Source organism: Coenobita brevimanus, chromosome 55 (assembly GCF_032717465.1).
Source record: "Coenobita brevimanus isolate Jiangsu-jjx chromosome 55, ASM3271746v2, whole genome shotgun sequence".
NCBI lineage: Eukaryota > Metazoa > Arthropoda > Malacostraca > Decapoda > Coenobitidae > Coenobita > Coenobita brevimanus.
This window is the reverse complement of record NC_137008.1, coordinates 46,666,275-46,692,932: the sequence shown is the minus strand read 5'-3', so window position 1 is coordinate 46,692,932 and position 26,658 is coordinate 46,666,275. Positions and strand designations below refer to the sequence as shown.

The 26,658-nt window shown below is 41.7% G+C and overlaps 1 protein-coding gene across 5 annotated transcripts in view; it reads right to left on the bottom strand.

The window, feature by feature from the left end:
• Positions 1 to 3,522: 3,522 nt before the first annotated feature.
• The window catches only part of Ak6 (adenylate kinase isoenzyme 6), a 200,408-nt gene continuing 177,272 nt past the window's right edge, over positions 3,523 to 26,658 (bottom strand). For all 5 annotated transcript variants that reach the window (XM_080273525.1, XM_080273524.1, XM_080273523.1 and 2 more), the window contains 2 exons: positions 14,329 to 14,474; positions 3,523 to 3,832 (listed from right to left, as the gene is read on the bottom strand). In XM_080273525.1, the coding sequence (XP_080129651.1) occupies positions 3,640 to 3,832; positions 14,329 to 14,474 (339 nt within the window). In that variant the 3' untranslated portion in view covers positions 3,523 to 3,639. The remainder of the gene's footprint in view (positions 3,833 to 14,328; positions 14,475 to 26,658) is intronic.

The following is a 26,658-nucleotide window of genomic DNA, read 5'->3' as shown; positions in this document are numbered from 1 at the left end:
TGGATTAACCTGCCTACAACTGCTGTTTTCAACACTACGCTTTACTGGTGAGTTAAACAACCCATAACATCTCTTAATTTACAAATTACAGTTTGTGTCTTCAGTAATACATTCTATCTATCTATCTATTGCCAGACACCTCAATCCCGTTTGGGGTGGCCACAAACAAATCGCCTCCACGTTGTCCTGTCCCCCGCCATTTCACTGCCCTGCTCCCAACTCACACCCCCCCTCTCATATACCTCTCCACTCCATCCCTCCATCTCATCCTCGGCATCCCCCTCCCTCTTCCCCCCTCCACCTCACTCACATACACTCTCTTCGTCAGTCTTTCACCCTCCATCCTCTCCACATGGCAAAACCACCTCAGTGTGTTCCTCATAACACCTCCTATCACATCCACATCCACACCACAATGCTCCTTTATATCCTCATTCATCAGCCTGTCTCTCCATGTGACTCCACAGGCTCCTCTCAAATAACTCATTTCCACTGCTCTCACTCTTGACTTATGTCCTTCCAACAACGTCCAAGCCTCACCTCCATAAGTTAGAGTTGGTATCACAATACTGTCATGTAGTAACTTTTTCACTTCCATGCTCACTTCCCTGTTTCTTATCACTGCTTTCAAGGAACCAGCAACCTTTCTTCCCTGCTGTACCCTTTCAAGTACTTCACCCTCCAAACCTCCATCCTTACTCATCACACTACCCAAGTACTTAAACGTACTCACATTTTCCAATTCCTCACCATCCAACCTCGCTGTACATTCACTGACTTCACCTCTCTCAAAGACCATCACTTTACTCTTCCCTACATTCACCTTTAGATTCCGTTTCTTCCACACTCTCCCAGACTCATCCACCAAGCCTTGCAGCTCCCCTTCATCTTCACTCAACAACACAGTATCATCTGCAAAGAACAGTACAGGGAGTTTCCAAACACTATCCTCTCTCACCAGGGCCACTCCAACATCCACTACCCTACCTTGTACCTCTTTTATTACCCATCCATGTACAGATTGAACAACCATGGAGACATGACACATCCCTGTTTCAACAGTACTGTACCTCCAAAGAGAAAAATTCACTTAGTTCACCGTCCACCCGCACTGCAGCCTTTGCACCATCATACATACTCTTCACAGCATTCAACAACTTTCCATCTACTCCATATATTCTTAATACCTTCCACATGCCTTGTCTATCCACCCTGTCATATGCTTTCTCCAAATCCATGAAAGTTGCATACAACTTCTTTCCCTTCTCTAAAAACTTTTCCACTAAAGATGTAAGAATGAATATCTGATCTACACAACCTCTTCCCTTCCTAAAGCCTCCCTGTTCTTCTCCAACTAATTCCTCTGTTCTTTCTCTAACTCTGTCAATAAGTATCCTATCATACACTTTTCCTATTATACTAAGAAGACAAATGCCCCTATGATTACCACACACTTCTTTTTCCCCTTTTCCTTTGTACAAGGGAATTATTATACCTGACTTCCAATCCTCCGGGACTCTACCTTCCTCCCAGGCCAATCTGCACATCTTCCACATCCATTCTACTACTATCTCTCCCCCATGCTTCAGCATTTCACCACACACTCCATCAATTCCAGGGGCTTTCCCCAATTTAACTTTCTTCATTGCTTCCACAACTTCTATCCTACTGATCTCTTCCTGTCTTCTCACCTCCCTCCTTCTGCCAGCCACTTATACTTGCATTACTTCCATCCTGTATGTTCAGCAATTCCTTAAAGTGTTCTCTGCATCTGCACACTTTTTCTCCCTTCTCCACTAGTAATCTACCATTTTTATCTTTCACTCCCCTCCTAACCTCACTTCCACCCTGTCTTACATTATTAAGTAAAATATTTGTGTATTATGTAATGTTAATATGTGCCATATTGTATTATGAATGAATGAAAAGTGATCCATTCGGTAAAATTTCAGTTTAAACATGAAATTAAGTGTCTTAGGGGTCCCACCCAAAAATCTGATAATCCGGATGATTCTTGGTCCACTGTAAGCCGTATTAATGGAGTTTTACAGTACTAGAGTATTATGCTCATACGTCATTCCATAATATTCTTCTATCAACTCTTGCACTTTTTTATACTGATTAAATATGGTATACAGAATATTGTTTTCCAGGCAGTCTCTAGTACCACTTCTTAAAAACACATCTTTAAAGTGTATAAAAGTCTATATGGCAACTAGTCACCTTACACTGTTGCCAGACAAAAGGCCTCACATCACACGAGTAGAATTGCAGCAAATTTATGCTGATGACAGTACCTTAGCCAACATATTTTGGCAGGTGATTAGCATTCGGCCCTCAAATTTTTTTTTTTTTTTTTTTTTTTTTTTTTTCATAACAGTAGGGGTTGAATGCAGTCTGGGGAGTATATGATTTACTATACATTTACTTGTCCAAGCTTTCATTATTTTAAGGAGAGATTTATATTTCATAAGGATATCTATTGGTGGCACCATTTGTATCTACAGTAGATTCACAAGTCATGTATCTCTACTGACTGGTGTACTTTCTATATCTTTAGTGATCATGTCTTTCTGCCAGGCATATAATCTTTATTGATCTTTTCTTCCCTTACTTGATGTAAAAGCAGAGCCTTGACCCCTTAGATAAGAGTCACTCACCACCAGTGTAGTACTTTCCTTTGCACTAAATTTTGTATCCTGGTGAAGCACCTCTGCTTTATCCTCAACATCCCAGCTTTGTGTTTAACATGCTTACATACAGTTGACTTCCAGTACATTTTCCCCCAATCTTCAAGAATAAGCCTGTTTGTTATGGGAATCTCATGCATTATCTTGGGCGTTTGTGAAGATTTACATTTATTTTTCACTACCTGGAATGCCTAGTCAAACTGGGGTCATACTGTTTATTTTTCTTTCAGCTTGATTAATTCTGCATTAAGGTCTGGGTTCTCCTAAGTCCTCCAAGGCATATTAATGTCCTTTAATTACACTTTCTAGATAATAAATATTTTCATTAATCAGGGACAAGAAACACTTGGCATCTGGCCTACCAAATTTTGCAAACCAATCACTGTAGTACCTGTTTCCACAAGAGGGACATGGAACTCATTTAGGGAGCATGTTGAAGTTATTTAATGAGTTATGGAAGGGACACAAAAGAACAAAGTAAATAATAAAAGTGATAAAAAAATATGGGGCTAGACTTAAGGATACTACTTGTATGGAAAATATTATGAATTCCCCTTTGGATGTTGGCAAGAGTTGACCTTTGCTTAGGTGGAAGGGCAGATGCAGATTAAGACCTTGAAAGAGGTACTGATGAGAGAGAGAGAGAGAGAGAGAGAGAGAGAGAGAGAGAGAGGAGGAGGCATGTGAGGATGAAGTAGCCTGGAGGCTTTTGCTGTGGTCATCCCCATTTGGTGTGATGATCTAATTTTATTCTGGCTATCATCAGACGACTTTTAGTTACTTCTAAAGCGAAGGATATGAAAAATGCCTATATTTATTCTTTAAGTGATAACATTTTTATTTCATTCTGAAGGCTGACATTTTTATTCAGCTTAATAGATACTTATGGTAACACTGTATGTGAAGAAACTGAATATTCTGACCAACCCAGCTTAAAATATACATATTTTTAGCAATCATTGTCCCTTTTCCAGGCAGCTATCCAGAGCAGTATTCTCTCTAGATTGCTTTCCATGTCCTCTGGTGAATCTGATGGCAGCTCATGGACTATCTCTTCCTTATAACTTTCACGCGCCTCATCTCGTAGTACTGCCATGATCTCGCACTCAATATTGTCTTCTAGTTTTTTGCCGGTGTAGCCTCTGTGGGGGTGGATACAGTGGCAATTAACCACATCTATAACAAATACCATGGGAGCTGTAAAACTGTAGAGCTAACAGTAAAGTCACTGAGATGTGTGCAGTACATCCCTGATTTGTATAAGTTCAATTTCCAACAGTTTAAGGTTAATAAAAACAGGAACTCATCAAGTTACCTTATTTACATCTCAACAAAAATTATTAATGGTAGAGAGAGAGAGAGAGAGAGTGCAGGGGGGAGAGGCTGGAGCTAGCTCTGTGGCTAGGGTAAGGAGTGGTTGGAGGAAGTTTAGGGAGCTGTTGCCTCTCCTGCCATTACAAGGACTATCCCTCCATGTTAAGGGGTCCTTGTATGCTACATGTGTTAGGAATGTAATGTTGTACAGTAGTGAGACCTAGGCAGCTAAGGAAGAAGACATCCATAGGCTTAAGCATACAGAAATTGTAATGACTAGATGGATGTGTAGTATGTCCCTGAATGAAAGGCCTGGGGAGCTAGGACTGCAACTGAAGAATTGAGAGGAAGGATGGTACTGAATGTACAGTAAACTCCCGATTATCCATCTTGGCACTACCTGGCCTATGACCTTATCCGGCGTTGCCAACGGCTGAATTAAATTGGTACCCGGCAGTAAGCATAAAATCTTTGACACTACCTGGCATGAAGGACTCCTTCTTCTGGCTAAAAGTACGTTATTATCCTGCATGAGACAGTTATTGTCATCACATATCCAGCCATAACCACAAAAATAAATAATTTTATAAAAAAAAAAAAAAACAGCACACAAAAAAGAATGGGGTTATTCTGTACTGTAATATGAAAGTTGTGGAGTGTTGATAGAGGGAGGTAGGGTTGACAGTTGGTTGGCCTTGCAGCTCACAGGGTGTTGGTGGTGGGTAGGGAGGGAAAATGCAGGGGTAGAGAGTGGAAGAGTTTTGAATGAGTAAGGCAGGGGAGGGAGAATTATAATGCAGAGTTTTCATTGGCTGGCAGCAGGAAGGTGGATCTTCTCTTACTCTCTAATGCATTCCTCCACTGCTATGATGTCAATAAACAAATGGGCCTACATAGCACTCTTATCTCTTCCAAAACAACATTATTTTTAAATGGAAATGTTGCAATGGTTTTCCCTCCAAAATCTGGCTGGCCTTCTATTGCTGCTGTGGCTCTCTCATGTTGTACTGCTCCCCCACACCCCTCACCATGGAATTTCTCATCTTTGCCGCTCCTCTCCTCATGCATGGGCGTCTTCTCTCTATCGTTCTAGCTGTTTTTGCAATGGCACCACCACCTGCCAAGTGCAAGAGAACCATCCTTACCCTCAAGAAGCAGGTGGAGATAACAGAGAAGATAGATACAGGCTGGAGTAATGGTCACCTTATACAGCACCAGCAGGGGTACCCAGTCATGCTGGGCCAAAAAGACAAACACTCTAATCCTATTTGTTCAAGTTCAATCTTTCTTTCGTCTCCAGAAAGACCATGTAGTTCTTATGCTTTTGAAGAGGGACTATGAGAGGTCCAGGAACTTTCTATTTCAGCTTTTCACAGACTAACACACAGTATTTGTGAGCACTTGCTCTGTCAATTTTATCTACTCCCATCATGGTCCTGAACACTGCAATCATGTTGCCCATCTCTCTCTCCTTTCTTCTAGGGAAGGCAGATCCAATTTTTCCAGTCTCTTTCTGTACGGCAGATCTACCAGGCTAGGGACCATCTTGGTTGCGATTCTTTGTATTCTCTCGATCTTGTTTACATCTTTTTGTGTGGGGACCACACTACTGGTGCATATTCCAACCTGGGGTGGATCATGGCCAATATCAATTTTTTTGTCATCTCCTCATCCATGTAATGAAGTGCTACTTATGTTAGTCAAGAGATTATACGTCTCTCTAGATGTCTTGTTCAAGTGTTTTCAGGTGACAAACTATCCTGGACCAGCACTACCAAATCTCCCTCTTCTCTCGTTTTTGTGACTGGTTCATTACCGGTCAAATAATTCAGTGATGGCCTCTTGGTATATTTACACACTTCCAATATTTTAGTTTTTTTTGTGTTGAATTTCATTTCCCACATCTGGCTCCAATCATGAATCCTATTCAGGTCCTCCTGCAGCATTGTACAGCCCTCCTCAACTTCTATTTTCCTCAAGATCACTCAAGATCTTTGCATTGTACACAGGAAAATTACTTGTGTGTGTGTGTGTGTGTGTGTGTGTGTGTGTGTGTGTGTGTATTTACCTAGTTGTGATATACAGGAAATGAGCTAAGCTCGTGGGGTCCCGTCTCTGTTTCTCAATAAGTCAAATTTTGCTTTAAACTCGTTTAAGTTTTTAGACTGGACGATCGCTTTGTCCAAACTATTCCACAGGTATATACATCTATAAGGAAAACTATATTTCTTGATATCCTTCAAGCAGCTTGACTTCTTCAATTTCATTCCGTGTCCTCTTGTTACTCTCTTATCCCATAAAAACAGATCTTCTTTGTCAATTTTATCTACTCCTACCATGGTCCTGAACACAGCAATCATGTCGCCTCTCTTTCTCCTTTCTTCTACGGAAGGCAAATCCAGCTTTTCCATCCTCTCTCTGTATGAAAGATCGGCCAGACTGGGGACCATTTTGGTTGCTGTTCTTTGTATTCTCTCAATCTTGTTTATATCTTTCTTTTTGTGTAGGGACCACTCTACTGCTGCATATTCTAATCTGGGGTGAATCATGGCCACTATCAATTTTTTCATCATCTCATCCATATAATGAAAAGCTACTCTTATATTAGTCAGGAGTTTATACATCTCTCTAACTGCCTTGTTAATGTGTTTTTCAGGTGACAAACTGTCCTGGAGGACCAGCACTCCCAAATCTTTCTCTTCTCTCGCTTTTGCGATCGGTTTGTTACCCATCAAATAATTCAATGATGGCCTCTTGGTACTTTTACCCACTTCCAATATTTTACATTTCTTTGCATTAAATTTCATTTCCCACGTCCGGCTCCAATTGTGTATCCTATCCAGATTCTCCTGCAGCATTTTACAATCCTCCTCAACCTCTACCTTCCTCAAGATCTTTGCATCATCAGCAAACATACTTGCATAACTGTTCACTCCATCTACCATATCATTTACATAAATCAGGAACATTACTGGCGCCAACACCGAGCCCTGTGGGACTCCACTTGTTACTTTCCTCCATCCAGACATCCTATCCTTTATTACTGTCCTCATTTGTCTGTCTCTCAAAAAGTCTCTCATCCATTCCAGGAGGGTCCCCTTCAGTCCTCCTATATGCTCTAGTTTCCACATTAGTCTCTTATGGGGTACCTTGTTGAAGGCCTTCTCCAAATCTAAATATACACAATCCACCCAACCATCTCTCTTCTGCAGCACCATTCGTATCCAGGACCACACAAACACTTTCATTTGAAACAATAACTTCTCTTAAACACACTCCACAGACATAACACACATGACTGAAGTGTCCTGCAGTAGTGCAAAATGCACATGTAAGTTCATTTTCTGAAACATTGTCATTTTCTACATAAAACATGGAAAAATGGCCTAAAAAATAAATCTTGAGCATTTACTAGTGAACTGATGATTTGGAAAGAAGTGATGTAAAGGAGAATTATCACAGCTCCCATGCATACAGTTGTGTATATGACTGCAGCCTGCCAATTAATTTCTCACCTGACCGCCATCACTCTACCCCTCACTCGCCACTCAGCTGTTTTGCAGGTAATACAGTAAATACATACAGATTGCAGGCGCAGTAATTTTATCAAAAAACCAAACCTTTACGTCTATCAACTATACTTCATCTTCTCTGCCAGTGCAGACGTGTTCTAATATGAATTTATACATCATCTCAGAAAAGATAAACCATCCACTCACTCAATGTAGTGCTGCTCTTGGGTGTCTGCCCTGTCCTCTCCTCCATCCTTCTTTCCTTCCATCTTCTTCTATCTTTCTTTCCTTCCTTCCTTCCTCATACTTCTGCCTACAGGTGACTTTACACTCCCTGTTCTGTCTTTCATTCCTTCATTCTTTCCTCTTCCTTCTGCCTATGGGTGACTCTGCACTAAGTGACAAGCCAAATGGCTTCCTGTACACCAGGAAACTACAGTATTTACTATGCTGGGTGGTAACCATATAACCAAATTTTGGCGCCTGATGGTTTAGTGGGTAATTATTGTGCTCCAATCGGATTGAGCCGGTGAAAGTTTATATCCAAGGGATGGTTGGGGTTTATTGCTCACGTAATGCCACTCAGGGATGAGTGAGGTTGGTCACTCATCTTAAATGTCTGGACCAACTGCCTAGCCCCGGGCTCCTACGCTCCTCATGGGGCAACATAGGATTGGATGATGGATGATGATGAAAAGATAAAATCTCTCTGTTGAACACCACCTCTCCTCCTCTAAACCCCACCTTCTCTTCCTCACCGAGACTCAACCGTCTGAGGCGACTGATAGCAAACCCTTCTCTTTATCCTCCTACTTTCTCTATACTCATTTCAAAGCCAAAGGTGGCTGTTGTGTATATGTACACAATTTCTCTTGCTCTCATGCTCCCGAACTTTGAGTCTCCTGAATTCTCTACTCTCTGGCTTTGGCTTTCTTGTCATTCTCTGACTAAATGTATCTGTGCTGTTTACTTATCCCCTAATTCTACTATGAAAAATTCTTTGATTATCTTACTTCAAAAATGGAAAACATCCTATCAATTTCTCCTTTCTCTGAAATCTCCATTCTAGGATATTTCAATGTTCACCATTACCTTTGGTTTTCCTCTCCTTTCACTGATCCACATGGTGAACAAGACTACATCTTTTCTATCCTTAATGACCTAGAGAAGCTTGCACAGCACCCTACCCATATCCCTGACTGCCTTGGAGAATTCCAACATACTTGTCTTCTTTCTTACAAATAATCCTCCTGCTTACTCGTACATTGTTAATCTTTTTTTTCCGCTGGGCTCTTCCGACCACAACCTCATCACTTTAACCTGTTCTATCACTCCAGTAAGGCCTGTGAACCTCCCCATGAAGTGGCAGCTATGGCACTTTGGAGCTGCTGACTGGGAGGCCCTCAGGCAGTACTTCTTTGATTTTCCCTGGAGTGATTATTGCTTCCATGGCTGGGAGCCATCTGAATGTGCCTTCAGCATTATGGAGGTTATTCTCTCGGGCCAGGAAGCATACATTCCTTTCTCATATCCCGTGACTAATGCAAAAAAAAAACTTGGTTTAATTACACTTGTTCTAATGCTGTCTACAACAGGGAGAAGGCCTACAAAAGGTACTGGAGCCACACTGAATCCCATCTCTTTTTTTTGTTTCTGTCTGGAATCATACTAAGTCTGTTCTTTGCTCTGCTAAAAGTAATTTCATTCATACTAAATGCTCTGAATTCTTCTGCTCAAATTCTCGTTCCTTTTAGCACCTTGCTGAAAACATTTCTAACAATTTTACCTCATCATCCTTCCCTCCACTTTTCCACTCTGATGGCTCTGTAGCTATTTCTTCAACTGATAAAGCAGAACTCTTCGTTCAGACTTTCTCCTCCAATTCCACCTTCCAGTGTTATTCCTCCATCACTTTCCCTCTCTGACTTCCTCATGGCTGACATTAAAATGTTTTCAACTGATGTATTTTCTGCAATCACTGACCTTAGTACTAACAAGGCATATGAGCCTGATGGGGTCCCTCATGTTGTCCTCAAGAACTGTGCTTCTGAGCTCACACCCTGCCTAGGTAAACACTTTTGCCTTTATCTATCAACCTGTACTTTTACTTCTTGCTAGAAGTTTGCCCTCATTCAGCCTGTCCCAGAGAAGGTTGACTATTCCTATTCCTCTATCACCTAACTGCTTTAAATTTCCCGTTTTTCAGAAGTTTTTGAATCTTTTCTTAAAAAATATTAAACCACCTTTCCTATCACAAACTTCATTCTGATCGTCAGTATGGGCTCTGCCAGGGATGCTACACTGGCGATCTTCTCACCTACCTCTCAGATTCCTGGTCATCCTCTTTTCGGGACTTTGGCAAAAGCTTTGCCATTGCACTTGACATCTCGTAGGCTTTCGATCGAGTCTGGCATAAATCTTTAATTTCCAAACTACCCTCCTACAGTTTCTATCCTTCTATCTGTGCCTTCACCTCTAGCTTCCTTTCTGGTCGTTCTATTGCAGCTGTTGTAGAAGACCACTGTTCTCCTAGAGCTATCAATATTGGTGTTCCTCAGGGCTCTGTCCTTTCACCAACTCTTCCTTTTATTCATCAATGACCTCCTAAGCTGCACATCTAACCCTATCCACTCATACACTGATTACTCCACCCTTCACCTTCACCTTTCCATTCATTTCCCACAGCATTCATCTCAGCAGTTACTTCAACAAACAAGGGATTAGGCTATGGCACACCTAATGTCTGACCCGGTATATATCTCTGATTGGGGTAAAAGTAATCTTGTTTTTAATGCATCAAAAACTCAACCCTTACATCTTTCAACCCCAACAAAATTTTCTGCTGGAGTATCATATAACTTTTAACAATATCCTACTCAATTCTGCATCATCTTTAAGCATTTTGGGGGTTTCATTCTCTTGGGATTTATGTTAGGAAGATCATATTACCTCTATTGTAAATTCTGCTTCCAAGAGATTGGGTGTGCTAAGCAGACTCCATGCATTCTTTACCCTTGCACAGCTGTTGATTTTATACACGGGTTTCATTCGCCCGTGTAGAGTACAACTCTCACATGAAGGAAGGCTCCCTACATACAGCTCTTCTCAACAAGGTGGAGTGAAAGGATTTTTGTCTCATTAACTCTCTTCCTCTTACTGACTCCCTTCAACCTCTGTCTCTTCGCCACACTGTTGCATCTTTATCTCTTTTCCATCGCTGCTTCAATGGTCACTGCTTCTCTGAACTGTCTGCTAGCATCCCTCCACCACTTTGGAGGGCAGGGTAGCACTCGTCTAGAAACAAACTCTCATCCCTTTTCTGTCCAACTCTCTAACACATGAGTTGACCATTATTAGCACTCCTTCATGTATGCAACAGGTCAACTCTGGAATTGTCTCCTTCTGTTCTATATTTCCTACTGCCAATGATTTCCAGTCTTTCAAATGCAGTGTGTCCAGGTATCTCAAAATGAACATATCATGAATTTGGCTCCCTCTTATCTTGTTTTTGTTTTTCTTGGAGGAACAATTTGCAGGCTCCTGGTCTTTGGTTCCTTCTTCCTTGCGTTAAAATATATATATATATATATATATATATATTTTTCATGTTTTAAAGAAAACTGTTTAACAGAATGGACTTGCCAAAATACTGTAAGATATTGCAAACTTACCAGTGGTTAGAGTCGGTTTGTTAGGTAGAAAATCGTACGGGTAACAGGCATTTTCTACTGATGAAGTGCAGGCCTTTTTTCAAAGAATTTATTCAAGTTGCTTTTCTGGATTCTCTATCCTAACACCTTTCTCATGAGAAAAAGATGAAAATTAAACATAAAATACAATGCAGAACTGATACAGTACATACACCAAACCCTCATTTTTCGACCAATCGTTATTTGACAATTCGTTGTTTCGACATTTATAAATCTATACCTTTTTGTGTTGTTCGACATGGTTATCCCTGCCATTTCGGCAATTCAAACCACGTGCCACGAGACAGACCCGCTGAGCTGCCTGTCTCCTGCACTTTGCTGTGATCGGTTACCTCTCCATGCATCTGCATTTCTTTTTTGGTCTCATGGAATACTGCAGCATCATCATGGCTCTACCCAAGATCCCTACTACTACCCTTGTCAAGCACAGTCACGTGCTCACCAACCTGAGTATGTATTTTGCCATCGCATGGTCAGGTGACGATCAGGTTTACCAGATCTGAACTCGGTCACATTATCAAACTCCTCAATTTTCATTACCAAATTTAACTTTTCAATACTAAATTCTTAAAGCAAGTATTTACTCTTCACTAATTACAGTATATATACACATGGAAATAATCACTCTCCTTATAATCAGAAGCATGTTGGCTATTTTCATGCTATGTAGGCTAGCATCAAGGACAGCAGACAATCCAATGTCACTATCCTCTGTAATCATGCTGATTCATTATCAAACGAATTTTTCATTACAAAATTGGCACACACTAATAATGAAAAATACCAACTGGCAACCCTGGTGACGACTGAGCCAATGATTAATGAACGGTCTTAATGCACGATACTGTTTTTGTCGCCAGTTGTACTAATGCACATCTTAGTTTGCACTTGGTTAGGTAGGTTATAATCACTGGGAGTCCTGGGGTCAAAACCCCGCAGTTAGGTTTCAGCGCTTCCAGTTAGGCTTCCTCTGTTATTTATGATTTTAAATCGAGTACACTTGAGTTTGTTTGGTGTGGTGAGGTCATCTCCAGTTGGTAGGTTCAGCAAAACACTATTAAAGGCATTCAGGTGGCTTTCTTTAATATCGCTAAGAAGGCCCATCATCAACCCACTTAGTGTAGTGAAACTCTGTTTTTAGGGTTGCTCTACAATGAGTGGCAAACCAAATGATTTCCTGTAAAACAGGAAAGCATTTACAATGCCGGGTGGTAACCTTATAACCAACCAACATGTGTTCCCTACCTGACAACAAGTGGGTTGATAGAGGGTTAGTGACCCTTCCCGGAAAACAACTAACTAAAAATACGAACAAGAAGCCTCGGACCAGGACTGACCAACAGGTGACGACTAAGGACTGAACAAAGGACATGGTGCGGATTACGACATAGAATGTAAGCGGTGCAAATGATGAGGTGAAACAGAGTGAGACTGTCCAGGTGCTTTAGGATGCAAAAGTGGATGTATGTGGAGTAAATGAAACTAAATGGGGAGGTGAGAGTGTGAGAGAATGGAAGTATGGATGGGGTATATGCACTGGAGTGGGTGAAAATGAGACGGCAAAAGAAGGAGTGTGTATTGTTGTAAGTAACAGATGGAAGGAGAAAATAAGAGAGTATGGATCAGTTGGGTCAAGGATTATGTGAGTAAGATTGAGTGTTGGACTAAAAATGTGGGCAGTTGTGTGCGAGTATGCGCAAGATCGTGCAAGCAGAGTGAGAGAAGAGTTCTGGACAATTGTGGAAGTGTGCACTGAAAAGTCTGAAAGAATGAGAAAGTGTTTTTGATTGGACATATGAATGGAAAAGTAGGGAATGTGAAGGTGAATGGAGTAGTTGGTGAGTGGGGTGTGCAAGCCGAGATGGAAGAGGATGGCAGTGCTTCAGTGGACATTCGTGCCGGGAGGGGGTTGGTGACAGCCAATACCCTCTTCAGACACAAAATGATCCATAGGTGTATGTGGCGGGTGATGAGAAGGGTGAGTGGTGAACTGAATGAACAGAAGGCAATGACTGATTAGGTGTGTGTGGATGCAAGAGGATATAAGGTTGGGGGAGTGGACTTTCTGACCATCACTTAGTGGTGATGAGTTAAGGTCCAAATGAAATGGAGAAATAGAGAAGGGAAGGACAGGAGGAAGTAGTTCATACAAGGAGGGTGGAAAGGTTACAAGAGGATGGAAAAAAGACAGAATATAAGGGAGAAGTGGAGGAGTAATTTGGTAAATATGGATTAGAGCAGAAGGGGGATGTGGAAGGTGTGCATGATATTCACAGAAGAAATCTGTGCTGCATGTGAGGTGGTGTATGGGGTGAAGAGAAGATGAAAGGAAGTGCAGGGAGCACCATGGTGGAATGAAGAGGTGAGAGAGGCTGTGGCACAAAAGACGAAAGCATATAGTGAATGGATGAGAAACGAGTGGGGAAGAAGCTGGGAGACAGAAGAGAGAGAGATGTGTAGAGAGGAAAAGAAAGGTTTTTGAAAAGATTAGTAAGAGAAAGTAAGAAGAGAGTGGATGAGGCATTTGGATGGAATTTGAGTTTAAAATGAAGGGAATGTGAGAAAATGTTCTGGAAAGAGGTAAAGAAAGTTAGACAGGGTGTCAAAGACGTTACTTGGGGAGTGAAATATAAAAATGGTAGATTACTAGTGGAGAAGGCAGAAAAAGTGAGCAGATGGAGAGAACACTTTAAGGAACTGTTGAACATGGTGAATGGAAGTAATGCGAGTATAAGTGGCTGGGGAATGGCTGGGAGAAGGAGGGATGTGAGCAAAGTGGAGGAGTGCTATCAGAAGAATCCACCTGACCAAGTCAGGCTAAATGGAAGACAAACATTAAACCAGAAATGAAGATGAACAGGAATATTTTATTAAATTTAAGAAAATCTCTCTCACTAAATGGGTTAATATTCAGGCTGAATACAATCCTTTTTTTCAAATTCCCTTGCCTGTCTTATTCCTCTTACTTTTCAAGCAAAACTCTTTATAGTTAGAATTTCTTTGCCCTAAAAAAAAAAAAAAAAAAAAAAAAAAAAAAAAAAATCATATTTCTGGTCTATCAACATTATAAAAGGAATACACAAGCCATGGCAACAAACATACCTTGCTGCAAGTCTGTCATACAAGATTGTATTATCAGTCCTCAGTACAAATACGATGTCAAAAAATCGTTCTGGGAAGAAATCACATCCATGGTAATCAATGATTTTTCCTCCTTCTTGTATCATATCTTCTAATTCATCTAAAACCTGAGGAAAGATAACATAAAAACTATTTGATTCTGGCAACACAGAAATACTAAAATGACTATATCTAAGGCTAGTTTAATATACTAATATTCAACCTTTCATTACACTGCTGTAATAAAATACTGTAAAATTCCACATTCGTAAAATGCCCACAAACTAGGATGGATTGTTTTTCCACCTTCTTTGACATCCAAAATCCAACAGTGCTCAAAAATTGTGTACTCATGAGAAAAAATTCACAGTGAAATAAAATGTTTCTGCTATGATATCTTCCGCCTCCCCAAGCTCAAAAATTTTAAAAATCTAGCAAAAATACAGCATTTTCAGATTTTTAAAAATATTAAAAGCCATGCATAAATTATATAGCAATAGTTATAAATATCTTCTCATTTTCATCCTTAGCTAATACAAAAAACATGCTTGCTATTACATAAAATTTTCTTCCTCCCAGACTTGGGAATTTACAGTTAAATTTTCATATATTTTAAGCATTTTTTGAAATATTCCTATCACAAAAGTGAAAAGATGCTTCTAATAGTTAAATATATGATGTTGGAGAGCATAAATGACTGTGTTAAAAATCTTAAGTGCTGTAGCTTAACATCTGCTTCCCCAAATGCTCTATTTTAATAGCTATTATGGTTTTTTATTAACCTGCACCAGCTCAATCCAATTGGAGTGATCATGTAATGCCACTCAGGGATGAGTGAGGCTGGTCACTCTCATCTTAAATTCCAGACCAACTTGCCTAGCCCCGGGCTCCTACGCTCCTCATGGGGCAATGTAGGATTGGTTGATGATGATGATCAGAAAGGAACTTATTTGTGAATTCGTGTCAAATTTTGGCATCTGTTTGCATGACTGAAGAGTCGTTCAATGAAACTATCTCTTTTCTGTGCCCCGACCACTACTGCTGAGACTTCTGTCACCAGTTTGATATGATGTTCCACAGCCTGGGTATGATAGGGAATGTGAGCCTTCTGAACATCAATGGGAAATACACCACTTTTCATCATGTTGTTGATGTCATCTGTTGGCAAATCTTTAGTGTGAGGTGATTCTGTCACTTGGACACTGCTGTCATGCGAGTTTATCATGCGGTGGTAAGTTTCAGCATCAAAGCTCAATGGTGGAATTTTGAATGCTCTGCTCCTGTCTTGTGATCATTTCCTTGCATTTAAAATCCTTCACCAGTCCAGCTTGCTGATGTGTTTATTGTCATCAAAGATCATGTTTATTAAAAGATTCTCAGGATGAGCATAAATATGCATTCCTCTGAATCACTGGTTTTACAATCTTACATCATGAGGGAAAAATTTTGCACAAGAGATGGATTCATGAAGGTGTTTCGTTGCAAACTTCAAACAATTGTTCCTGATCTTGAGCCACATTGGTGCATAAACTTTCATAATGAAATGTATAATCTTTTCAAGAGTCTTTGATGGTTCTTCTATTGCAATGTACAGTTGCAAAACTCTATTTGCCATTGTTAGCCATCTCAAATGAACTAATGTGTCTGGACTTCGTTGAGCCAGCGACTCATCACAGCGACCTCTAGACTCAGCGTTGTAATATTCAACAGGTATCTCTGATCAGTACTCAAATCTGCAGAATCACTCTCAATGTCTTCTCCTTCAACAGTTTTGAAATTCACGACAGGAAGATTTTCACAGTTTAAAAGCAGCTTTCCAACTGCTCCTGTGAAACCTCTAGGTCCAGTTGGTGGTCCTCCTAATTCCATGATCAAGTGCTGTAAAGGAAGTTCATTAGTGTGGAGCAGGTAAATGACCCACTGCAGTGGTCTTTTCAGTTCTCTCTTCATCATGACTATCACACCACCCTTTTGTCCTGTGTTTACCACTGTTCCATCACAACCTTTTGCCTTTACCTTTATCTGAGGTCTAACATTTTAGTATACATATTTTTGGCAGTTCCTGAGGATGGGCAGACATGCCCTAAGTACTCTGAAGAAGGCTCTTGCAAAATAGTGATGTGTTCTTTGTTCACTGTCCTCTTACTTTGAGTTCTTCCTGTTCCTTCAGTTATCAGTGTTATCTTTATGGCCATCAAAGCAGATGTTAATGAGTGGTTGATTTTCCTTTTCTTGAATCTGAATTTCAGTTCTTGCTGTTGTATGTGCTCTTCTTATTTTATTTCTGTCAATAACTCCTTCTGTCTGATCTATCATACCAAGGTCATCTAGAACAGCGCTTGCCACAGAAGCAGCAACTCTGTTAGATGATACACCATGATCACACAACAGCAAGAGATCACAGACTTCTTTTCTTACTCTTTTCTCTGAGCTCTGGTTTTGCTCTAGTAGGAAGTTGTTGAGAAAAATCATCTTCACTGTCTTCATTTGCTGAATTTGTACTACAGTAAATTCAATTTCACACATCACTGCTTGAACTGGGACCAGGTGTTGTTTTCTACTCAACCGTTTTGCATTTCTCTTAGCTGTGGCAGCATCCAAAGATCCAATAACTATTGTTCTTTTTTTCTCTGGTCCATTAATAATTCTCACTCCATTTGTGGCACTCGTCTCTCCTTCTCACACTTGCAATTCTTGAAGTCCTTACATTTGCAAGCAGCAACATCAAATGGTTTGTCTTGAGAATCTTTTTGAAAACCTTGAACTTTCTCTTGATAACTTTGAACACTGTCCCTTCCTATTTCTGGTTTCTGTAACATTTTGAATTTGTTGTGATAGCTCTTCAGCATCTGCAAAATACACTCATCGGAGACTGTTGGAATATAAGCTCTCTGCCACACAGCCTTTACCTTTGAAATGATGCAGATGCTAATCTTAGAAAATGTTGGCTCCTTCTTAGATGTCTTCAAATTCTGCCGTACATCGTTTAGTTTTTAAAGGCTCCAACATGCTTGCATGTGTCGGCCTTGGTCACCTAATGGCGTCTCTCCACGCTGCACGATCCATTGCAGCCTCCCTGTTCAGTCCCTTAACCCTGAGGTCACACTTAATGACCTCGTCCCATGTCTTTCTCGGTCTACCCCTCATAACCCCACCCTCAATATTAACACTTCTCACCTTCCTCACCAAATTATCATCCCCCATCCTCTCCACATGTCCAAACCATCTCAAACTACCTCTCCTCATCACAACACCAATACACTCCAATCCCATCCTACCTCTCAACTTTTCCATCGTAAACCCAGCCCTTCCAGGCCATGGACGCAGGGACGCACTGCACATCCACCTAATCATTGTCATTTCTGTACGTCTCAGCCGGCGAATATCTTCCTCCTTCACTGCCCAGGTCTCACTACCATACAGCATTACACTCCTAACACATGCTGCATACAAAGACCCCTTAGCACATAGGGAGAGTCCTCTCAATATCAGGAGAGGTAAGAGCTCCCTGAACTTCTTCCAACCACTTCTCACCCTAGCCACAGAGCTAGCTCCAGCCCCACCTCTAGCACACAACATGTCTCCCAAATAACAAAACTCTTCCACACACTCAAGAGATTCACCAGCAAGTTCAATCCTTTCACGTCTGACAATCTTCACCTGCTCACCCTGACACGCTGTACACATAAAATCAGCATTGTCTCGCAGTCTACCTCTGATACCACTACATCTCTTATGCACCCATTTATCACACACACCGCACAAGATGGAATTACTTCCCATGCCCTTGTGGCAAACTGCACATGGCCACTCTCCCTCGTCTTTGACAGTACCGCCACCAACCCTAGATATCATCACTTTTGTTTTATCTGCATTTACCCTTAAACCCTTGTGCCCCATACCATCTCTCCACTTCCTAAACCTTTCCTCTGCCTCCCTTTCGTTCTCTGCAATCAACACCAAATCATCAGCATACAACAACTCCCACGGGAGTCCGTTTCTAAAGTCACGTGAAAGGGCTTCAAGTACCATGATAAACAACATGGGACTCAAGACTGACCCCTGATGCACACCAACATTCACGGAAAACTCATCACTCAAATCTCTACTCACTCTTACCTGGGTGTGAGCACCCACATACATAGCCATAACCTCCCTAACCAGCCACTCCTCCAAGCCAAGCTTTCTCATTGCCCACTTCACCACCTCTCTAGGGACTCTGTCAAAGGCCTTTTCCAAATCAACAAAAACAAAATAAAGATCCCTTCTCCTACCAATATATTTTTCCTGAAGCTGTCGAACAATGAATATAGCATCAGTGGTCCCCCTGAATGGCATAAACCCAAACTGCATCTCATCAATATTCACCCTTTCTCTAATCATACCTTCTATAACTCTCTCCATTACCTTCATTATCTGATCTAAAAGCTTTATACCTCTATAATTTCCTCTTTCCAGGGCATCACCCTTCCCTTTATACACATTTACAATTACACACTTCAGCCAATCATCTGGGACAACACACTCATAAATAATCCTATTTATCAAGTCAGTGACTAAACTCACCCCTATATCGCCTGAGGCCTTCAACATTTCGGCAGTCAACCCAGACACACCTGCTGCCTTCCCCACCCTCATCCTCCCTATTACCTCACTCACAGTAGCAGTATCAATCAAAGGCCAAGGGCCAGACACTAGATCTGCTGGCTCCAAACCTTCCCTGTCCCAGTGAAACTCCTCATTCAACAACTGGTTATAATGCTTTCTCCATGCATCTTTAATGTCCTCACTGTTCACCACTACCCTTCCTTCATCATTCTTCACACACTGCTCACCTATAATATCCCGATTATCCCTCTTCACTTGACCTGCCACCCTAAATATCACATTTTTCCTTTCCCCATGATTTAGGTTATCAAGTAATAGTCTCTGTGACTCAGATTTTGCCCTGTATACCTCTCTTCTAGCCCAACATTTGGCAGCCAAATATTCCTCTTTGCTACCACCCTTCTTCCATTCCCGGAAAAGCCTTCTTTTCTCCTTAACTGCAGCTTCTACACCCTCATCCCACCACCAAGTTACTTTATGTCTTGGTGGTCCTCTTGTCCAACCGCATGTTACATCAGTAACTCTCAAGAAATTGTTCTTGAGGGCTCTGTACTGTTCATTAACGCCTCTGTCTACAGCTCCCTGTTCAGCTACCATTCTCCTCAACTCTCTATAGAAGGCATCCCTTACTACTTGGTTTTGCAGCTTCCATACTTTCCTCCTAGGTACATAAGTCCTCTTTTTCATCACTTGTTCTTGCACCATATCACAAATCAATAGTTTGTGCTGTTGCACACACTCCTCACTTCCTATAACTTTAACATCCCTCACTAACCTCCTATCGGCCCTCGTAACCAGAAAATAATCTATCTGACTGCTATTTCCCCCAGACTCATACGTAAATAACCTACTGTCTCTTTTCCTAAAATATGTGTTGCACACAATCATGTCTGTTGCCTCCCCAAACTCGAGTATCCTTTCCCCTTCTGCATTCCTGAGACCATACGCATATCCCCCATGCACTCCTTCATAACTTTGTGCTGCTTCACCTACATGACCATTTAAGTCCCCTCCCAAAATCACTATCTCATCATCCTGCATACCACCCACTACACATATTAAATCATCCCAAAATCTATCTTTCTCTGCTTCATCCAATCCTGCCTGTGGAGCATATGCCGATATAATTGCAGCTATCTTTCTACGCAACAGAATTTTCACTACCAATATCCTATCGCTTACTCTCAAAACATTCATAACATATTCCGCCCATTTCTCCGCAACCATCACACCAACACCTCCATATCCGTCTGTCCCCCCCTGCCAAAACAACTTATAGCAGACAGAATTTCATTACATCATTATACAGTATGTTGGAAGACAGTTCATATTCAAATCGTCTGGTGTCCCCAAAACTGAACACAGACTTGATAGTCTCGTTTCTTGGGATGTCATCCTTACTCACTACTCAATCCAGTCAGGTCTGTCTGTAGAAGGCAAACTTGTGAGGTGCTACTTCAATACCAGATGAATGAAGACTGATGTAATATGTGAGAAAAGGGGATTGTAGGCATGTGGAGGGTAAGCACTGCATGGCATTATGCTAGTTGAGGGAGGCAGAGGTTATACTAGAGCACTGAAAATTTACACCCAGTCATTTATGCTCCCATACATTGCAGCTTTAACTATTGGAAGCATCTTGTGCGGTAGGTGGGGGGCCTCATCATCCACTCACTTGATGTTGTGCTGCTTTTGGGTGACTGCTCTTTCCTCTCTTCCTTCCTCTTCTTTCTTTCCTTCATTCTTTCCTCTTCCTTCTGTCTATGGGTGACTCTACACTAAGTGACAAGCCAAATGGTTTCTTGTACACCACGAAACCATTTACTGTGCTTGGTGGTAATCATAAAATCAAATTATGGCACCTGGTGGTTTAGTGAGTAATTAAGGAACTCCAATTGGACTGAGGCAGTGCAGGATTATATCCAAGGGGTGGTTGGGGTTTATTGCTCATGTAATGCCACTCACAAATGAGTGAGGCTGGTCACTCTTATTTTAAATGTCAGGATGTTGCAATATCTGGCGCTGCTGGCTCGGGTTTAATAAATCAAGATCTGGCGTCGAAAAGGGACGAAATGTGATGTAACCAGCAGTTCAATATCCAACATTAAGATGTATCAACCGGTTTGTAAACAGCAGCCAACTGGGTTGTATTATTGTCTTACTGTACTGTATCAATTATTATAATGTTTTATTCTTAATTTTCATTTTTTACTAAGGGGAAAGTTTTAGGATAGAGGTTCGAGACGGGTAGTAATGCAATATCTGGTTCGATGATGAAAATTGAGCCGATGGAGGGTACTATGCAATATCCGGCGTTTTGCTTTAACTGGTGTAGGGCTTGGCTGAATGATGCCAGAAACTGAGAGTTGACTGCATGTTTCAAAATAAATTACAGTACTACAACATCATGTTCTAGTAATGTAAATGAAAACAATACCCATTTTACGTCAATTTATCCCATAATTTTGCACTTTCGCAGTTTATTTCAAATCCAGTTACAGTATAGAAATTCTGCATAACTGGTACAGTATTACTATAGTCTGTTATTAAAAATCTGTAATCATGATGGGGAGTGGGCAATTTCAAGCCAAGTTGGAGTAAAATGGGCAGGAAACACATAGGAGGCATCCCATTTATCAACCCTACCCCCCCTTGGGGTAGGGGGGTTTCAAGAATACTCCCCCAGTATCCCTGCTTGTCGTATGAGGCAACTAAAAGGGTTGGTGGTGGGTTAGTGCCCCACCCCGTAAAAAGAACTACCTAAACTAGTGAACAAAGTGCCTCGGACCACGATGGACCATGTTTTGACGACCAAGGAAAGGACACAGGAAATTCTAAGGATGGGAACAGAGAATGTGAGAGGAGGGAATGATGCAGTGAAAGAGAGAGAGATTGTTCAGGTGCTTGAGGATGCAAGAGTGGATGTATGTGGACTGACTGAAACTAAATGGAAAGGTGAAAGGGTGAGAGAATGGGAGTATGGTTTACAAATATATGCGGGAGTTAATGAGAATGAAAGGGCAAGAGAGGGAGTATGTCTGATGATAAGCAAGAAGTGGAAAGAGAATATAAGAGAGTATGGAACAGTGGGTGCAAGGATTGTATGGGTGAGGATGAAAGTACGCAGAGGCGCACCCAGGGAGGGGGGGGCCAAGGGGGCCATGGCCCCCCCTGAAATTTCCTTCCTTGCAAGAAACGAAGTAAATAAAAGTGACTTGCATTAGATTTTTTTTTTTCTAGTCACAATTATCATTTTTATGGCCCCCCCGGAAAATATTCCTGGGTGCGCCACTGAAAGTAGGTATACAACTTGGGCGATTGTGTGTATGCACCGAGAGGACCGAGTGGCAAGAGTGAAAGATGAGTTTTGGGCAAGTGTAAAAGCATGCATGGATAAGTCTGAGAGAAGCAAGAGTGTATCTGATTGGAGACATGAATGGCAAAGTAGGGAATATACGAGTGGATGGAGTGGTCGGTCAGTGGGGTGCGCCAGCTGAAGTAGATGGGAATAGTAGTACTTTGGTGGACATCTGTGCTAGTAAGGGGTTGGCAACAGCCAACACCTTCTTCCAGCATAAGATGATCCACAGGTATACATGAAGAGTCATGAGGAGGATGGATGGTGAACTTGTTGAACGAAAGGCAATGACAGATTACGTGCGTGTGGACGAGCGAATGAGAAGACAAGTGTTGGATGCAAAAGTGTGGAGAGGGTGGGGGAATGGAATCTCGGACCATCACTTAGTGATGGCCAAGGTAAGGCTGCAAAGGAAATGAGTGAAGAGATGAAGGGGAGGACAGGAGGAAACAGCTCCTGTGAAAAGAATGGAGAAGTTGCAAGACAGTGAGAAAATGGCAGAGTATAAGAGCATGGTGGAAGAAAGATTGGGAAGGTATGAGTTAGAGCAGACAGAAGGGGTGAAAGAAGTATGCAAGATATTCAAGGAAGAGATAGGCACAGCTTGCGAGGTGGTTTGTGGTGTGAGGAGGAGATGCAGGGACGTGCAGGGGACAGCATGGTGGAATGATGAGGTGAAACAAGCTGTGGAACAAAAGAAGAAGGTATATAGTGACTGGCTAGTGAGTATAGGTAGGGGAGAAGATGAGAGAAAGAAGAGAGAGGTATATGTGAGCAGGAGAAGAGAGGTGAAGAGATTGGTGAAGGAAAGTAAGAAGAGAGTGGATGAAGAGTTTGGGAGGGATTTGAGTGTGAAATGGAGGGAGAGTAAGAAATTGTTTTGGAAGGAGGTAAAGAAAGTAAAAGTGTGAAAGAAGAAATAGTAGGGGAGTGAAAGATGGGAATAATAGATAGTTGGTGGAGAAGAGAGAGAAAATGAGAAGATGAAAGGAGCATTTTGAGAATTTGTCGACTGTAGAGAATGAGAGCAGTGCGAGTATAAGTGGTTGGGGAATGGCTGGGAGAAGAAGAGATGAGAGGAGGGAGGAAGAGCTCAGTGGAGTGGAAGTAGTTGAAGCAATGAAGATCAAGATGGGAAAGGCACCAGGAATTGATGGAGTGTGTGGTGAAATGCTGAAGTATGGAGGTGAGATTGTTGTGGAGTGGATGTGGAAGTTGTGTAGATTGGCTTGGGAAGAGGGAAGGGTTCAAGAGGACTGGAAATTAAGTATAATTGTTCCTTTATACAAAGGAAAAGGGGAGAGAAGAGTATGTGGTAACCATAAGGTTAGGCATATAACAGAGGAGCTAGCTGGAGAAGAACAAGGGGGATTTAGGAAGGGAAAAGGGTGTGTAGACCAGATATTTGTTCTAAGATGTTTAGTGGAGATGTATCTAGAGAAGGGAAAGAAAGTGTATGCTGCCTTCAAGGGCTTGGAGAAAGCATATGACAGAGTAGATGGGCAAAGTATGTGGAAGGTATTAAGAATATATGACATGGATGGGAAACTGTTGAGTGCTGTGAAGAGTATGTACGAGGGAGTTAGGGCTACGGTGCGAGTGGATGGTGAGTTGAGTGAGTTCTTTTATCTAAATGTGGGACTGAAACAGGGATATGTCATGTCTCCAAGGCTGTTTAATATATTCATGGATGGGGTTGTAAAGGAGGTGCAAGGCAGGGCAGTGGATGTGAGAGTGGCTCTAATGAATGAGGGAGAGGTGTGGAAGATTCCGGTGTTGCTGTTTGCTGATGATACAGTATGAATGGGAGTTGCAAGGTTTGGTGAATGAATTTGGGACAGTGTGTAAGAAGAGGAATCTGAAAGTTAATGTTAACAAGAGTAAAGTTATGGTGTTTGTAGGGAATAAAGTCACAGAGTGTGCAGTGAGGTTGGATGGTGAGGATATGGAGAATGTGAGTGCATTCAAGTACTTGGGTAGTGTGATGAGTAAGGGTGGAAGTTTTGGGGATGAAGTGCTTGAAAGGGTACAGCAGGGAAGGAAGGTTGTTGGTTCACTGAAAGTGGTGATGAGAAATAGGGAGGTGAGTATGGAAGTTAAGGAATCACTGCATGGTAGTACAGCAGAACCCTGGAATTTGTACACAATTCGTTCCTGGAGGCTGTACGAGTTGTGAATTGTTCAAAAACCAAATCTTTTTTTCTATAAGAAACAATGTATTTTGCATTAATCTGTATATAAAACCTTTAAACTAAAGAAATATACCCTGTAGATGATATAAATGATAATTTTACTGTAACTTACCTGTACTGAGGAGAGCTGATGGCTTAAGTGAATAGATGTGGAGAGGAGGAGGAGGGTGTTAGTTTTGGGTGGGAAAGTCACCTTCCATGAAAACTGTATGTAACAGCCCTTCTAGTGTTTTTTCTATTTTCTGTCTCTTTGGACGAGGAGATTCTTGGGACTGGGGAGATGCTTTCAAACTTTGCTGTGAGTTCTTTTTTCAGCTCAATTGTTGTTCTCACTGCTTTTCTTTTAGCTCCGGCTTACTCACTAATCTTCTTACGTACAATTTTCTAAAGAAAAATACATAATTTATCACAAAGTTTAATGGAGCCTGTATGACTGATGCGTAGCTCATGGAAGACAAAGCGGGACTGGCGAACATGTGGCACCTACGACTCCGCGTCTCTTATTGCGAATAGCAGGTCACCATACGAAAACAGGAGCGATTTTTGGACGAAAAATTGGTCCGAAAACTGAGTTGTACGAGTAGAGAGGCGTACAAATCCTGGGTTCCACTGCATTGTGATCCCTACCCTGACGTATGGAAGCGATGCATGGACCTTGCTAGAGGGGAACAAGTCGAGAGTGAGAGCAGTGGAAATGAGTTACCTGAGAGAAGCCTGTGGGGTGATATGGACAGACAGGTTGATGAATGAAGAAGTGAATGAACGTTGTGGGGTAGATGTGGATGTGATTGAGAAAATTAGGAGAAATACACTATGGTAGTTTGGACATGTGGAGAGAACAGAGAATAAAAGACTGGCTAAGGGGGTGTATGTAGGTGAAGTGGAGGGGTGGAGAGGGAGGAAGAGGCTGAGGATGAGGTGGAGGGATGGAGTTGAGAGGTATATAAGGGAGAGAGGAGTGAGTTGGAGGGAGGACAGTCAAAAAGTGGGTGACAGAGAGACTTGGAGGCATTTTGTCTGCAGCTACCCTTTGTGGGATTAGGGTGTAGGGCTACAGATAGATAGATAGATAGTTTGGTATAACTGACACAAGTTTGGTGGGCTCAAAGGTGTTCAATAAATTCAAAATCCGTTATACTAAGGTTTGATATACAAAGCGTATGCTGTACCAAATAATCCTGAATGTCCCAGATGATTGGCTGAAGAGTGTAATTGTAAATGTGTATAAAGGGAAGGGTGATGCCCTGGAAAGAGGAAATTATAAAGGTATAAAGCTTTTAGAGCAGATAATGAAGGTAATGGAGAGAGTTATACAAGATATGATTAGAGAAAGAGTGAATATTGACGAGATGCAGTTTGGGTTTATGCCAGGTAGGGGGACCACTGATGCCATATTCATTGTTCGACAGCTTCAGGAAAAATATATTGGTAGGAGAAGGGATCTTTATTTTGTTTTTGTTGATTTGGAAAAGGCCTTTGACATAGTCCCTAGAGAGGTGGTGAAATGGGCAATGAGAAAGCTTGGCTTGGAGGAGTGGCTGGTTAGGGTGTTTATGGCTATGTATGTGGGTGCTCACACCCAGGTAAGAGTGAATGGAGATTTGAGTGATGAGTTTTCCGTGAATGTTGGTGTGCATCAGGGGTCAGTCTTGAGTCCCATGTTGTTTATCATGGTACTTGAAGTCCTTTCACGTGACTTTAGAAACGGACTCCCGTGGGAGTTGTTGTATGCTGATGATTTGGTGCTGATTGCGGAGATCAAAAGGGAGGCGGAGGAAAGGTTCAGGAAGTGGAGAGATGGTATGGGGCACAAGGGTTTAAGGGTAAATGCAGATAAAACAAAAGTGATGATATCTAGGGTTGGTGGCGGTACTGTCAAAGACGAGGGAGAGTGGCCATGTGCAGTTTGCCACAAGGCCGTGGGAAGTAATTCCATCTTGTGCAGTGTGTGTGATAAATGGGTGCATAAGAGATGTAGCAGTATCAGAGGTAGACTGCGAGATAATGCTGATTTTATGTGTACAGCGTGTCAGGGTGAGCAGGTGGAGATTGTCAGACGTGAAAGAATTGAACTTGCTGGTGAATCTCTTGAGTGTGTGGAAGAGTTTTGTTATTTGGGAGACATGTTGTGTGCTGAAGGTGGGGTTGGAGCTA